The 16,244-nt window shown below is 52.8% G+C and overlaps 1 protein-coding gene across 1 annotated transcript in view; it reads right to left on the bottom strand.

Annotated features, from left to right (window-relative positions):
• LOC140904802 (uncharacterized) overlaps positions 1-1,791 on the bottom strand; it is a 491,655-nt gene extending 489,864 nt beyond the window's left edge. The window contains 1 exon segment of the mRNA XM_073327146.1: positions 960-1,791. Coding sequence (XP_073183247.1) covers positions 960-1,791 — 832 coding nt within the window.
• Between the last annotated feature and the right edge of the window lie 14,453 nt (positions 1,792-16,244).

Below are 16,244 nucleotides of genomic sequence, written 5' to 3'. Positions count from 1 at the left end.
CTGATTAGGAAGGGAAGATCTTCAGGAGCAACCTCCTGCAGGGCATGGGCCACAACTGCTTTGGGAGGCAAATGAATGGGTCTTTTGCTTAGTTCCAAATCATTTACTAGAGAATCCTCTTCCCAGCCCCTTTGGGAAATATTGACCTTACCACTTGAAGAACAGGGGGATAGAGATGGTGATGGAGAATCCCTCTGATTTACCCTATGTTCTTCTGTTGTTACAGAGGGGAAAAGACATTTTTCCCTCTCCCTTCCCTATTCCTGCTCTTTGTTATACTTCAATATATTTTAAGGGAGGAAAACGGTAGTAAAAATATCTGCCTTCAGGAAAACCTGAAGCAACAGCGCTCTGATGAACTGTGACAACTGGGAATGAAACAATATGTTCCTGGTGGGGGAACTTGATGACTAACAATTGTTTTTAAATGGGGGAACAGTATAGCTGTGATGCTCAGGGTTTGTTTAGACTAGGAAAAGTGATGGAGTTTAGGTCAGGTCAAGGGGAAAGCTAATGCCAACCACTGCACCTCGGCTGCATCTGCACGACAACTGTAATTGTCTTTTAACACCAAGATGACTAACTTGAGCAGCCAACGCCATGTACAGTCCTAATGGATGTATGGCACGGGTAGTTTTTGCCTCAGTGTAGCTTGTTGGGAACAAACCTCTCTCCCCCACCTGGATGATGAACATTCCTGGCTGGAGGGACACACGCTCCTTCGACTCAAAAGGAAAGGAGTTGATAGAAAACATCACAGGACTGACCCCAAAGAAGGGTGAGCTGCAAAAAGCAGAAGCAGGCAACTCATCTGGGGGAGCTGAGTAACCACAGTGAAGATGGGGCACAGATCACTAAGTGGGAATTTGCAAATGTGATTTTTTTCTTAAAAAAAAAAACCTTTGGCCAGCCCTAGTCAAGGCATTTGTTAGAGATCACTCCTATGTGGATTTTCTGATGTCTAATAAGGGTTGAGCGCTGATTGAAGCGTTTCCCACACTCAGAGCACGTGTAGGGCCTCTCACCAGTGTGGATTCTCTGATGTGTGGTAAGGGCTGAGCTTTGATTGAAGTGTTTGCCACACTCACGGCATCCATACGGTTTCTCACCCGTATGGATTCGCCGATGTATGATAAGGTATGAGCTCCGATTGAAGCGTTTCCCACACTCAGAGCATCCATAAGGCTTCTCACCTGTGTGGATTCTTCTATGTGTGGTCAGTACAGAGCTCCGATTAAAGCTTTTCCTGCACTGAGAGCATGTGTAGGGCCTCTCCCCTGTGTGGATTCGCTGATGTGAGAGGAGGGATGAACTGTCAATGAAGTGCTTCCCACACTCAGGGCATCCATAAGGTTTCTCACCCGTATGGATTCGCCGATGTATGATAAGGTATGAGCTCCGATTGAAGCGTTTCCCACACTCAGAGCATCCATAAGGCTTCTCACCTGTGTGGATTCTTCTATGTGTGGTCAGTACAGAGCTCCGATTAAAGCTTTTCCTGCACTGAGAGCATGTGTAGGGCCTCTCCCCTGTGTGGATTCGCTGATGTGAGAGGAGGGATGAACTGTCAATGAAGTGCTTCCCACACTCAGGGCATCCATAAGGTTTCTCACCCGTGTGGATTCTCTTATGTGCAATGAGATGCGAGCTCTGCTTGAAGCATTTCCCACACACACAGCATGCGTAAGGTTTCTCACCCGTGTGGATTCTCTGATGTCTGAGAAGGTCCGAGCTCCCTTTGAAGCTTTTCCCACACTCGAGGCATGTGTAGCGTGTTCCTTCCAAGTTCATTCTCTCACGTGTAATAAGGTCTGACTGGCTACCGAAGTTTTCCTCTGGCCTCTGCTGACTCTCACAGGCTTTTGTTTTTTCTGGGCGTGCACAGCTCCCAGAATCATTCCCTTTGGACCTTCCTGACAACATCCCATGGGCTTCTACTCGCTCAGCATCTTCCTGCTGGGGCTCCTCCTCGTTTTCACTCACCATCCCAACACCTGACGGGAGACCGAGAGAATCCAGACGTAAGTCTCTGCCTGCGCCAGAGAGAAAGGAAATCTCAGAGAGAAGAATGGGAAAAGGGATGAAGGAACCAAAATGTGTACAGGACAGATCAAACCTATCAGGAGCTGATTTTCCCTTAAACCTTCCCCAGAGGAGAGAAAGGAAGGGATCAGTTCTGGGTCCGTATCTCAGAAGAAATCTCAGGGGACAGCGAGATTGGAGAGGGACCTGCTGCCAGTTCTCAGTCAGGATAGGTGGGAAGCCATGAGTGACCTCTGCCTAACGATTCTACATCTGCAGGGAACAATCCTGAACTTGGAGAGCTCACAAGGTCTTTGTAGGGCATCCCAAATGTTTCCTGTATTCACCGACAGTTTTGGCGTTGGTTTAACCAATGCCTCACCTACGCAGGCAGCTCTCGGGAGCACTTTTTTCTTAGAGTCATGAAGGTCTGGGACGCACGACTCCTCCCCTCGTTCCAGCTGCGAGATCACATCAGTTCTGGAAACTGGAAACCCTGCTCAAGGCAAAGAAAACAAGGGAGGTCAGTGGAATTTGTGGGATACTTGTCACAAAGAATATTCCATGCTTTTAAGCCCAGCTCACTTTTAAGTAGTAACGTCCCAAGGCCGGCTTCCTTGGCTCAAAGTGCCAGGAGATGATTATTATAAATCATATTCATTACCTTAGTGCCTAAGGGCCAACTAACAGTGGGTCCTCATTTTGCTAGGCACAGTACAAACCGAGAAGCGTTGATGGCCCGTGTCCTGAAGAAGTTACAATCTAAATAGACAAGGCAGACACAGAATGGGGGAAGGGGTAGAACCCACCAGCAGAGTGAACTCCGTGAAGGCAGAGTGGCAGATCTGATCAACACAGGCCTAGATCTTGAGACTATCGGATTTAATGTTACAACCAGGGCCAGTGTTTTCCGGAAATTGTCGCTAGGACTGCATTTTTTCCCAAAATTACTCTTTGTTTCTGGAATCACCGTTAATATCCGGAATTGCTGATCAGAGGGTGGGTGGGGCATGCAGGGTCACAATCCCCCAGATTTCTCCCTGGAGACACCCGTCTCCTCCCCAGGGCACAGGCTGGCTGCGGTTGAGACTTGATGCCAATTTCTTCCCTCCTCATACAAGTCTGGGATCGGCAGTGGGACGCCAGGCTCTCTCATCATGCTGCAGAGAGGACGGCACTCACAGCTGCTCGCGGCCGTGTCCACAGCACCTCTCCCCTGCTCATTTCCCCTGTACACAGCTGGTTCATGCCCCGTCTCTCCAACGCACAGCTGGTTCTAGGCTCTCAATGCCCAGTATCTGAGCCCCACCGCCCCCACACAGCCGGCTCCTGTCCCCTCCCCCCAAGGCACTTTCAGGCTTTAAAGGATTAGATATTGCTCACGTTTGTCAATTACTCTGTTTTCATTGCCTGCAAACTCTTGCCCTAATTATGACTGTTATCTGTATATCTAAGCCAGCCCTTGAAAGCATGAATTCTTCACAGACTATGATGCCGAGATGCGCCACATGATACCAGGAAGGGCTGCGGGATGGGTTTCCTGTGCAAGCTGGTATCACTACAGGGTGATGAATGCCAGATCTCAAGGCTGGTTATGCAGAGCTCCACCTTTTGAAGCTTTACCCAACGCAGAAAGGGGAAGTGACGGATTTCCCCTCATTCAGGAGACTGAAGACGACAGACTTTTGGGGGATAAACAGCTGAGTTTGAGCTGACTGAGGGGGGTCTTTCTGGGCTACAAACTCACAGGACCTGATAACCACCAAGAGGTAACCCTTTAAGAAAGGTTTTAATACACTTTGGAACCGATCAGGGATTCCCATGAGGACCGCTGAGGGAATGAAGGTAAACACGCATTTGGATGCTCTTCTTCTTTTATGAGAACGGGAACAGGAAGGGCAGGGATCTCACTGAATGCAGGATCTCAGCAGAACTAGGTGTCAGGATAGCACCATATTGCAGCCCATTGGAAAACATAATCCCAACTACACATATAAAATGATGGGCTCTAAATGAGCTGTTTCCACTCAACAGAGGGATCTTGGAGTCACTGGGCACATTTCTCTGAAAACATCAACTCAGTGTGCCACGGCAGTCAAAAAGCAAAGAGAATGTTGGGAATCATTCTGAAATGGATAGATAAGAAGACAGAAAATATCGTATCGCCTCTATATAAACCCATGGTACACCCACATCTCGAATACTGCCTGCAGATGTGGTTGCCCCATCTCAAAAAAAGATATATTGGAATTGGAAAAGGTTCAGAAAAGGGCAACCCAAATGATTACAGGTATGAAACTCTTCTGTACGGGGAAAGATTAAAAAGACCGGGACTATTCAGCTTGGAAAACAGACAAAGGGGGGATATGAGAGAGGTCTATAAAATCAAAACTGCCGTGGAGAAAGTAAATAAGGACGTGTCATTTACTCCTTCTCATAACACAAGGAGTAGGAATCACCCAATCAAATTAATAGACAGCAGGTTTATAAGAAACAAAAGGAAGTATTTCTTCACACAATGCACAGTCAACCTGGGGAACTCCTTGCCAGAGGACGTTGTGAAGGACAAGATTATAATAGGGTTACAAAAAAAAAAACAAAAAACACCATGAGAAATCTATTGAGGACAGGTCCGTGAATGGCTATTAGCCAGGATGGGCAGGGATGGTGTCCCTAACTTCTGTTTGTCATAAGCTGTGAATGGGTGACAGGAGATGAATCACTTCATGATTCCCTGTTCTGTTCATTCCCTCTGGGACACCCGGCGCTGGTCACTGTCGGAAGACAGGACACTGGGCTAGATGGACCTTTGGTCTGTCCCAGTGTGGCCATTCTTAAATACTAGGGAACCTAGTGAGTCCAGTGCAATGGGAGGGAGTAGGAAAATCCCTGGGTGTGGAGAACACTGGGAAATTAGAAACTATCATTCAGAAGCAACAGACTCTAAATAGTCTAGAAAAGCAGAATGTGAAAAATAAGAATCGGGGTCATGTGACTTCAGGAATGAGGGACTCAAAAAACCAAGTCTGCAGAGAAGGTAGATTGTGGCTAGTGCACATGCGGATGGGAGAGCAACTCTCCAGGTCTCAAGGATTTTCACCAGCAACCGAGGCCATTGTCCCATGCACGGGGCAATCCGGAGCAGTGAGGAGTTGTGTCATCTGTAATCCTGGCTGAGTTTCAATGCTCTGCTGCTGGAGCTCCCTTGTCTGGATTCCCCCAGCCAGCATTCAAGGTCTGTGTGATCAGTAACCCTGGACCAGCCGCTCTGACCCCAGCAGCCTGCTTCTTACACCCCAAGCACATTCTGGTCTGGGTGGAGAAGGCTCAGGGTTTGAGAGAAGGCCAGGGGTAGGAAGCTTCTGTTCGTTATGCTGGACCTAACCCCCCGTTTTACTTGTGCAAACAGGAGATATTTGACACTGTGCGATTCTGCTCCTGTGCTCTCTTCCCACAACGTTCAGCAGCAGGGGAGGGTCGCTGGTCGTGTGTGTGTCACTGGCATGCTGGGGTGATGCTGGAACAGGACAGAGCAGAGGTGGCATTGTGGGGGTGGCGTGAACCTCATCACTTCCGTTCCCCTTCCAAGAACCGAGGGGACAGGAATCCTTACCCAGGGAGGTCACATTCTCATAGGTCTCCTGCATGACGTCTCTGTAGAGGGCTCTCTGAGCGGGGTCCAGCAGAGCCCACTCTTCCCTGGTGAAATGCACAGCTACCTCCTCGAAGGTCACCGGCCCCTGAAAGAGCCAGAGCCCCACACTCAGGACCTGCTGCCCCACTCACAGCCCCACTATTCGTGGGGGAGAGGAGACAATCAAACGGAAACTCTGGGTGGACCGCAGTTAACAGAGTCCCACCCCCACCCCACTCAGAGCACCCAGGAAACACCAGGGTGAGGGGGCGAAGAGACACCCCTCCTCTCTCCCAGCAGATCCATCACACACCTACTAGCCACAGACTGATACCGGAGATGCTGCCCCGAGCAGGGTCTAGGGAGAGATCTCTTGAAGGAAGCCCAACACCCTCCTCCTTGTGAAAAGAAAAGGAGGACTTGTGGCACCTTAGAGACTATCCAATTTATTTGAGCATAAGCTTTCGTGAGCTACAGCTCACTTCATCCGATGCAAACTGTGGAAAGTGTAGAAGAGCTTTTTATATACACACAAATCATGAAAAAAATACCTCCTCCCACCCCACTCTCCTGCTGGTAACAGCTTATCTAAAGTGATCACTCTCCTTACAATGTGTATGATAATCAAGGTGGCCCATTTCCAGCACAAATCCAGGATTTAACAAGAACGTCGGGGGCGTGGAGGGGGGCAGGAAAAAACAAGGGGAAATAGGTTACCTTGCATAATGACTTAGCCACTCCTAGAGCTGGATATGAAGCAGGGGAATCTCCCCTAAGCCTGACTGGTGGCTTCCCCCTTCGTATTTCAAGGCACCCGCTGGTTAGTTGGGTCACGCTCCAGCACTACGAGTCTGGTCCTTTTTCCCAGCCCCATCTAGGTAGGTTATTTTCTGTTCACCAGATTGGAGCATTTCCACCTCCGAACCTCATGGGTCTCTTCCTAGAATCTAGGCCACTTATTAAACAACTCCCAGCAGGTCTGCCACCCCCTGGCCTCCTCCCTTTCTCCACCCTGTGCATTTCCTGCCCCACTCCAACCTCCAACCCAGACGGTGCAAACCTTCCCCTCTCCCGTGTATTTCCTGTCCCTCTCCCTCCTGCAGGAACAGATCAGAACCCCCCACAATAATCCCTACCTGAGCTGGCTCCTCTGCAGCCATGTCGCTCCCTTGTCCCATGGGAGGACGGGATGAACCGGAAAGAAACATGAGCGTCGTTCTGCAACCTGGCCGGGCAAGAAGGGCTGTTGTAGAAGTTTAGGAATGGACATTAGTTCAATTCACATCACGCTTCCCCCAGGCTCTTTCCCTGCAGAGCGAGATCCGAGATTCCTCCGTGCTGAGAAAATGCTCCATCTCTGGATTACAGCAGAGACCTGGCCCCTCCTGCCAGGCTAGGCCCACAGACACACTTTTAACCTCCTTTCTCCCTCCCGCATCCCAAAACAAAGTCTCTGAACGCAATCCCAGAAAAAAGCAGAACCAAAGGAGTCCCTTTCGAGGATTCCCTCTGACACTGACCCCACGGCAGCCACACCCCAGCAGGAGGGACATGGAGTCAGGAACTGGGTTTTCCTCTCTCTCATCCTCGTCTCGTCCACAGGAAAGTGATTCTCCCCACAGTGCAGTAATACATCTGTCTGGGCAGATGAGAGAGCTGGAAATCTCTTTCAAAACTCTTTTATCCCACGGACCCTGTCAGTCTCTCTATCTCCTTTTCCCTGTGCCCTCTCCATGCCTGTCTGCAAGGAAACTCTCATTCCTGGGTTGTTTGCTCCCCCATGGCTGGATTTGCTCCTGCAGATGGCAGGAGAAATGGGGTGGGGGGCTGTTACTGTAGAGTCATTTTATAGTCCTTCACTGCCTGCCTGGGATTTCCCCATTGTCTGCCTAGGACCCCCACCTGCCCTCCACCAGGATCTGCCAGCCCATTTGCCTGGGACCCCCTCCTCCTCCCAGCAGGACCCCCTGACGCTTTACAGGAGGACTCCTCACTCTGTGCCAGGGACCGCCCCACCACAGCTCTGTGCACTGGGCATGGCAATGGTCCCAGGAGCCAGCTGGGCAATCCCAGACAGAGCCCCTGGCACAGCACCAGGCAGTGTCTAATCCCCTGCCCCACCTGCCCAAGAGACCCCCACCCCACTGGTCTGCAGCCAACAGGCCCCCAGCGATACCCACCTCCAGGACCCATAGCCTTAGGGCTGCGCACATCAGAACTACCCCCCAAAACCCCAAACCCTCCAGAACCCACCAACCTGACTAGGGCCCCCCCTGCCCAGCCACCCAGAGGCCTCCCCCTACCACAATGCCCCTTCAGCTCCCGCTGCAATCTCCCCACACAGACACCTGCCCCCACCAGCAACAGTGTTCCCTCACAGTGTCTGACAAGTGGATAGAAAGTTATCACCACCCCCTGCTGGCCAGTCACACAGGCAGAGGGAGCCCGGGGGGACGCCTCTTTAACAAGAGAAGGGAAGCCATGGAGGGCCAAAATAAGTAAGACATTTCCATACTCTGTCACTAGCAAATAATGGCCACCGTGGATCCACCCCAGAGTTGGCTACAGCTTTGCACTGCGGGAAGCCCCCCCTCACGGAGACCCTTTGTCATGAGGTTTGGGATATTTCTGAACCACGCTGCACTCAGAGGGACCTCCTCATCCCGTGCCAGCTGGAGAAAAGAAAAGGGTCCAGCCAAGTCTCCTGTTACCAACTGGGAACCACCCATCCCGCAAACAGGGGGAGGCCCCTGGCTTTGATGGGTATTGAATCTATGGCTAGTCTCTTTTATCAGTAAACATTTTTAACAGAGAGAAAGGAGGGAACAAATGATTCTCAAAGGAGAGGGAAAGATGATCATTGTTGCAGGGGGGTTAATTTCCCAACCAGGATGGAGAAGGACTCAGGGCGACAGGTTCCCCCCAAGGAAGGACAAGTTGCTGGGATTTAGAGACATGGGGAACAGCCCCAAACCCAAGAGGATTTTTAATTGACATTTGATCATGACATCGTAAGAGGGAAACCTGAGATTTGTGATCAGTGTTCAGAAATGAAAGAGAAAGGGTGGAAATCTGAGGGATTTTGGATCCATTTATGCAAATTATAGAGAGGAAAGTGGAAAATGAGAGGGATTTTATCGCAGTTGTTGATAGGAGGTAAAAGCTGAGTGTATTTCCCACCACTATTTGGTCAATGAATAGAGCGGAAATGGGCAACGTTGGCAAACGTTTTGGATCCATATTCAGGAATCTGAGAAAAGGTGTAAATCTGAGATTTTCGTCGTAATTTATAATTACAGAGACAGGGAAAGCTCTCAGGGGCATATTCAATTAGAAGTAGACAACTAGAGTAAAAGTGGGGCAAACGTTGAGGGTATTTTTGAGGAATCTTTGAGACGTACAGAGAAAACGTGTCACAAACTACGCAACTGAGAACATGGGATAAACGCCAAGACCGGGGGGGCTTTTATGTGGCTATTAAAGAACTAGCTGGAAAAGGGGGGACCGTTTGTCATATAAAATCCAGCCCGTCCAATACAGAAGCAGAAAGTGATGGTCCCCCCCCCACGGCCCCCGTTCACCTGGGCAGCAGGGAGCCCTCTGAGGGGCTGACTGAAGGGGGCGGGGGGGGGGGAGCTGGAGGGCTCCCTGGGGGCGGGGAGGGGGCGGCAGTGGGGGATGGGCAGGTAGGGGGCAGAGAGTCACTTTCCTGCCCCCCCCGCCCAGCGCTCCCCCCCCGGGGTCTCCCACTCACCGGAGCACGGGGGGGTTAATGACGGGCCCCACCCCGCACAGACCCCGGAGGGAGCCGCAGCTGCTCCTCCTACAGATCCGACACGAGGCAGCGCCTGGTCTGCTCCAAACCCCGCCCCCAGACGCTGCCCCGCCCCTGTCTGCTCCAGGCCCCGCCCCCTGGCGCTGCCCCGCCCCTGTCTGCTCCGGGCTCCGCTCCCAGACGCTGCCCCGCCCCCAGACGCTGCCCCGCCCCTGTCTGCTCCGGGCTCCGCCCCCAGACGCTGCCCCGCCCCCGGTCTGCTCCAGGCCCCGCCCCCAGGCGCTGCCTCGTGTCGGGTGTCTCGGAGGAGCAGCTGCGGCTCCGCTCCGGGGTCTGTGCTGGGGGGGCCCGTCATTAACCCCCCCGTGCCCGGCCGGGGGGGGCTTTCTCCAGCTGGGACCAGCCCCTGGCTCTGCCCGCCCCCGACCCGGTGAGTGGGAGACCTCGCGGGGGGGCAGGAAAGTGACTCTCTGCCCCCGGCACGGCTGGGATTGGGGGGGGGCAGAGACTGGGGCCCGGCGGGCGGGGTCCCTTGGGGGGTGTTGGGGGGAGAAGCCGGAGTTGCGGGGGTGGGGGTTGAATTGTCTCTGTGCAGCCAGGAAATTCCCGGGAGGGAAGTGGGGGGCGGCGAGGGAGTTAATTGGATCCCCTCCCCCCCCCCCGGGCACAAATGCCCCCCAGTTTTCCCCTTTTCCCTCTCGGTGGCTCCCACCTGGTTGTAAACTCCCCCCCACCCCCCATTGATCCGCTCTCTGGTCTCCCCGATCCCCCCCCCCGTCTCTCCCTCCTCCTCACATGTCCATTGAAACTCCCCTCCCGTGGGGGGGGGCGGGATTTCCCTCCCCCCCCGTTTTATCCGCAGCGATTTGTCCCGGTGTCGGTGGGAAGTTGGAGCCCGGAGCCATCCCCCAACCTGGCTGCCCCGGCGTGGGGGTGGGAGGAGACGCCGGGTCTCTGCCGGGGCGGGGAAGGGAGGGGACGTGTCCCCCATGGGGCTGCCCCCGATCCCGGCTTCCCAGTCCCACTTGATGCCCCCAACTGCCGCACCGTTGCCCCCAGCCCCCACCTGCCCCCCACCTGCCCATCCCCCACTACCGCCCCCTCCCCTCCCCCAGGGAGCCCTCCAGCTCCCCCCCCCGCCCCCTTCAGTCAGCCCCTCAGAGGGCTCCCTGCTGCCCAGGTGACCGGGGCCGGGGGGACGACCACGATCACTCTCTGTTTATGTTTTGGATAGGCTGGATTTTATATGACAAACGGTCCCCCCTTTTCCAGCTAGTTCTTTAATAGCCACATAAAATCCCCCCCGGTCTTGGCGTTTATCCCATGTTCTCAGTTGCGTAGTTTGTGACACGTTTTCTCTGTACGTCTCAAAGATTGATAAAAAAGTTTGCCCCACTTTTACTCTAGTTGTCTACTTCTAATTGAATATGCCCCTGAGAGCTTTCCCTGTCTCCGTAATTATAAATTACGACGAAAATCTCAGATTTACACCTTTTCTCAGATTCCTGAATATGGATCTAAAACGTTTGCCAATGTTGCCCATTTCTATTCATTGACCAAATAGTGGTGGGAAATACACTCAGCTTTTACCTCTGTGACAAAGTGGGACTGTTCTTAATGTTCTTAATGTTTCCTCTGAATAGTGTGGGGGTGCCTCAGTTTCCCCTAGGCAGTTCTTAAGTATCTAGGTGGTGGGATAAGGGTGTATGATCATTGCAGAGCCCTAGAGGGCAGGTGTGTGCAGGAGTCTGGACACAGAGAATGGCCGACACCCTGTTTCCTGGCCACTGATGGCCTGGGCCCTTCCCCCCTGCAAGGTGAGAGCTAAAGGGTTGGAGAACAAAGGAATCCGGTGACCTCCTGGCCCGGGAAAGGAACAAAGCCCAGAGGAGGAGGGGCTGGGGGGAGTTGGAGTGAAGTGCAGGCGTGGTTGTCTGGCTCACTGCCCCCAAAATGGCCCCAGCTGAGGGGTCCTGTTCTCTGCACCTGCAAGCTCTGTTTTAGACCATGTTCCTGTCATCTAATAAACCTCTGTTTTACTGGCTGGCTGAGAGTCCCGTCTGACTGCGGAGTTGGGGGGCAGGACCCTCTGGCTTCCCCAGGAGCCCTGCCTGAGCGGACTCGCTGTGAGAAGCGGGCGGAGGGGCAGAGGATGCTGAATGCTCCGAGGTCAGACCTAGGAAGGTGGAAGCCGAGTGAGCTGTGTGTCCTGAAGACAGGCTGCTCACAGAAAGGAGACTTCCCCAGAGTCCTGCCTGGCTTCGTAGGGAGCAGTTCCAGAGCATCGCCCAGGGACTCCGTGACAACCTCCTATCAACAACTGCTATAAAATCCCTCTCATTTTCCACTTTCCTCTCTATAATTTGCATAAATGGATCCAAAATCCCTCAGATTTCCAACCTTTATCTTTCATTTCTGAACACTGATCTCAAATCTCAGGTTTCCCTCTTACGATGTCATGATCAAATGTCAATTAAAAATCCTCTCGCGTTTGGGGCTGTTCCCCATGTCTCTAAATCCTAGGAACTTGTCCTTCTTTGGGGGGAACCTGTGGCCCTGAGTCCTTCTCCATCCTGGTTGGGAAATTAACCCCCCTGCAACAATGATCATCTTTCCTTCTCCTTTGAGAGTCATTTGTTCCCTCCTTTCTCTCTGTTAAAAATGTTTGCTGATAAAAGAGACTAGCCATATATTCAATACCCATCAAAGCCAGGGGCCTCCCCCTGTTTGGGGGATGGGTGGTTCCCAGTTGGTAACAAGACAGTTCATAGAATCATAGAATATCAGGGTTGGAAGGGACCCCAGAAGGTCATCTAGTCTAACCCCCTGCTCGAAGCAGGACCAATTCCCAGTTAAATCATCCCAGCCAGGGCTTTGTCAAGCCTGACCTTAAAAACCTCTAAGGAAGGAGATTCTACCACCTCCCTAGGTAACGCATTCCAGTGTTTCACCACCCTCTTAGTGAAAAAGTTTTTCCGAATATCCAATCTAAACCTCCCTCACTGCAACTTGAGACCATTACTCCTCGTTCTGTCATCTGCTACCATTGAGAACAGTCTAGAGCCATCCTCTTTGGAACCCCCTTTCAGGTAGTTGAAAGCAGCTATCAAATCCCACCTCATTCTTCTCTTCTGCAGGCTAAACAATCCCAGCTCCCTCAGCCTCTCCTCATAACTCATGTGTTCCAGACCCCTAATCATTTTTGTTGCCCTTCGCTGGACTCTCTCCAATTTATCCACATCCTTCTTGTAGTGTGGGGCCCAAAACTGGACACAGTACTCCAGATGAGGCCTCACCAATGTCGAATAGAGGCCTGACCAATGTCGAATAGGTCGAGTTGGCTGGACCCTTTTCTTTTCTCCAGCTGGCACGGGATGAGGAGGTCCCTCTGAGTGCAGCGTGGGTCCAGAAGTATCCCAAACCCCATGACAAAGGGTATCCATGAGGGGGGGCTTCCCGCAGTGCAAAGCTGTAGCCAACTCTGGGGTGGATCCACGGTGGCCATTATTTGCTAGTCACAGAGTGTGGAAATTTCTTAGTTATTTTGGCCCTCCATGGCTTCCCTTCTCCTGTTAAAGAGGCGTCCCCCCGGGCTCACCCTGCCTGTGTGACTGGCCAGCAGGGGGCGGTGATAACTTTCTGTCCACTTGTCAGACACTGTGAGGGAACACTGTTGCTGGGGGGGGGGCATGTCTGTGTGGGGAGATTGCAGCGGGAGCTGAAGGGGCATTGTGGTAGGGGGAGGCCTCTGGGTGGCTGGGCAGGGGGGACCCTAGTCAGGTTGGTGGGTTCTGGAGGGTTTGGGGTTTCGGGGGGTAGTTCTGATGTGCCCAGCCCTAAGGCTATGGGTCCTGGAGGTGGGTATCGCTGGGGGCCTGTTGGCTGCAGACCAGTGGGGGTGGGGGTCTCTTGGGCAGGTGGGGCAGGGTGTTAGACGCTGCCTGGTGCTGTACCAGGGGCTCTGTCTGGGATTGCCCAGCTGGCTCCTGGGACCATTGCCATGCCCAGTGCACAGAGCTGTGGTGGAGCGGTCCCTGGCACAGAGTGAGGTGTCCTCCTGTAAAGCGTCAGGGGGTCCTGCTGGGAGGAGGAGGGGGTCCCAGGCAAATGGGCTGGCAGATCCTGGTGGAGGGCAAGTGGGGGTCCTAGGCAGGCAATGGGGAAATCCCAGGCAGGCAGTGAAGGACTATAAAATGACTCTATACAAACAGTCCCCCACCCCATTTCTCCTGCCATTTGCAGGAGCAAATCCAGCCATGGGGGAGCAAACAACCCAGGAATGAGAGTTTCCGAGCAGACAGGCATGGAGAGGGCACAGGGAAAAGGAGATAGAGAGACTGACAGGGTCTGTGGGATAAAAGAGTTTTGAAAGAGATTTCCAGCTCTCTCATCTGCCCAGACAGATGTATTACTCCACTGTGGGGAGAATCACTTTCCTGTGGACAAGACGAGGATGAGACAGAGGAAAACCCAGTTCCTGACTCCATGTCCCTCCTGGTGGGGTGTGGCTGCCGTGGGGTCAGTGTCAGAGGGAATCCTCGAAAGGGACTCCTTTGGTTCTGCTTTTTTCTAGGATTGCGTTCAGAGACTTTGTTTTGGGATGCGGGAGAGAGAAAGGAGGTTAAAAGTGTGTCTGTGGGCTTAGCCTGGCAGGAGGGGCCAGGTCTCTGCTGTAATCCAGAGATTAAATAGAGAGTTGTCACTTTGGATGGGCTATCACCAGCAGGAGAGTGAATTTGTGTGGGGGGCGGAGGGTGAGAAAACCTGGATTTGTGTTGGAAATGGCCCAACTTGATGATCACTTTAGATAAGCTATTACCAGCAGGACAGTGGGGTGGGAGGAGGTATTGTTTCATATTCTCTGTGTGTATATAAAATCTGCTGCAGTTTCCACGGTATGCATCCGATGAAGTGAGCTGTAGCTCACGAAAGCTCATGCTCAAATAAATTGGTTAGTCTCTAAGGTCCCACAAGTACTCCTTTTCTTTTAGCATTTTCTCAGTACGGCAGAATCTCAGATCTCACTCTGCAGGGAAAGAGCCTGTGGGAAGCGTGATGTGAAATGAACTAATGCCCGTTCCCAAACCTCCACAACGGCCCTTCTCGGCCTGCCAGGCTGCAGAACGACGCTCACGTTTCGTTCTGGTTCATCCCATCCTCCCATGGGACAGGGGAGCGACATGGCTGCAGAGGAGCCAGCTCAGGTAGGGATTATTGTGGGCGGTTCTGATATGTTCCTGCAGGAGGGAGAGGGACAGCAAATACACGGGAGAGGGGAAGGTTAACACGGTCTGGTTTGGAGGTCAGAGCGGGGCAGGAAATGCACAGGGTGGAGAAAGGGAGGAGGCCAGGGGGTGGCAGACCTGCCTGGAGTTGTTTAATAAGTGGTCTACGTTCTTGGAACAGACCCATGAGGTTCGGAGGTGGAAATGCTCCAGTTTGGTGAACAGAAAATAACCCACGTAGATGGGGCTGGGAAAAAGGACCAGACTCCTCGTGCTGGAGCCTGACCCAACTAACCAGCAGGTGCCTTGAAATTGAAGGGGGAAGCCACCAGTCAGGCTTAGGGGAGATTCTCCTGCCTCATATCCAGCTCCTCACAAGGAGGAGGGTGTTGGGCTTCCTACAAGAGATCTCTCCCTAGACCCTGCTTGTGGCAGCATCTCCAGTATCAGTCTGTGGCTAGTAGGTGTGTGATGGATCTGCTGGGAGAAAGGAGGGGCTCTCTCTTCGCCCCCTCACCCTAGTGTTTCCTGGGTGCTCTGAGCGGGGTGGGGGTGGGACTCTGTTGACTGCGGTCCACCCAGAGTTTCGTTTGATTGGCTCCTCTCCCCCACGAATAGTGGAGCTGTGAGTTTGGCAGCAGGTCCGGAGTGTGGGGCTCTGGCTCTTTCAGGGGCCGGTGACCTTCGAGGAGGTGGCTGTGTATTTCACCAGGGAAGAGGGGGCTCTGCTGGACCCCGCTCAGAGAGCCCTCTACAGAGACGTCATGCAGGAGACCTATGAGAATGTGACCTCGCTGGGTAAGGGTTCCTGTCCCCTCGGTTCTTGGAAGGGGAACTGAAGAGATGAGGTTCACACCACCCCCACAATGCCACCTCTGCTCTGTCCTGTTCCAGCATCACCCCAGCATGCCAGTGACACACACACGACCAGAGACCCTCCCCTGCTGCAGAACGCTGTGGGAAGAGAGCACAGGAGCAGAATCGCACAGTGTCAAATATCTCCTGTTTGCACAAGTAAAACGGGGGGTTAGGTCCAGCATAACGAACAGAAGCTTCCTACCCCTGGCCTTCTCTCAAACCCTGAGCCTTCTCCACCCAGACCAGAAAGTGCTTGGGGTGTAAGAAGCAGGCTGCTGGGGTCAGAGCGGCTGGTCCAGGGTTACTGATCACACAGACCTTGAATGCTGGCTGGAGGAATCCAGACAAGGGAGCTCCAGCAGCAGACCATTGAAACTCAGCCAGGATTACAGATGACACAACTCCTCACTGCTCCGGATTGCCCCGTGCATGGGACAATGGCCTCGGTTGCTGGTGAAAATCCTTGAGACCTGGAGAGTTGCTCCCCTCATCCGCATGTGCAATAGCCACAATCTCTCTTCTCTGCAGACTTGGTTTTTTGAGTCCCTCATTCCTGAAGTCACATGACCCCGATTCTTATTTTTCACATTCTGCTTTTCTAGACTATTTAGAGTCTGTTGCTTCTGAATGATAGTTTCTAATTTCCCAATATTCTCCACACCCAGGGATTTTCCTACTCCCTCCCATTGCACTGGACTCACTAGGTTCCCTGGTATTTAAGAACGGCCAC

The sequence above is a fragment of the Lepidochelys kempii genome, unplaced genomic scaffold, assembly GCF_965140265.1.
Source record: "Lepidochelys kempii isolate rLepKem1 unplaced genomic scaffold, rLepKem1.hap2 scaffold_78, whole genome shotgun sequence".
Lineage (NCBI taxonomy): Eukaryota > Metazoa > Chordata > Testudines > Cheloniidae > Lepidochelys > Lepidochelys kempii.
This window is presented reverse-complemented; position numbering and strand designations above follow the sequence as displayed.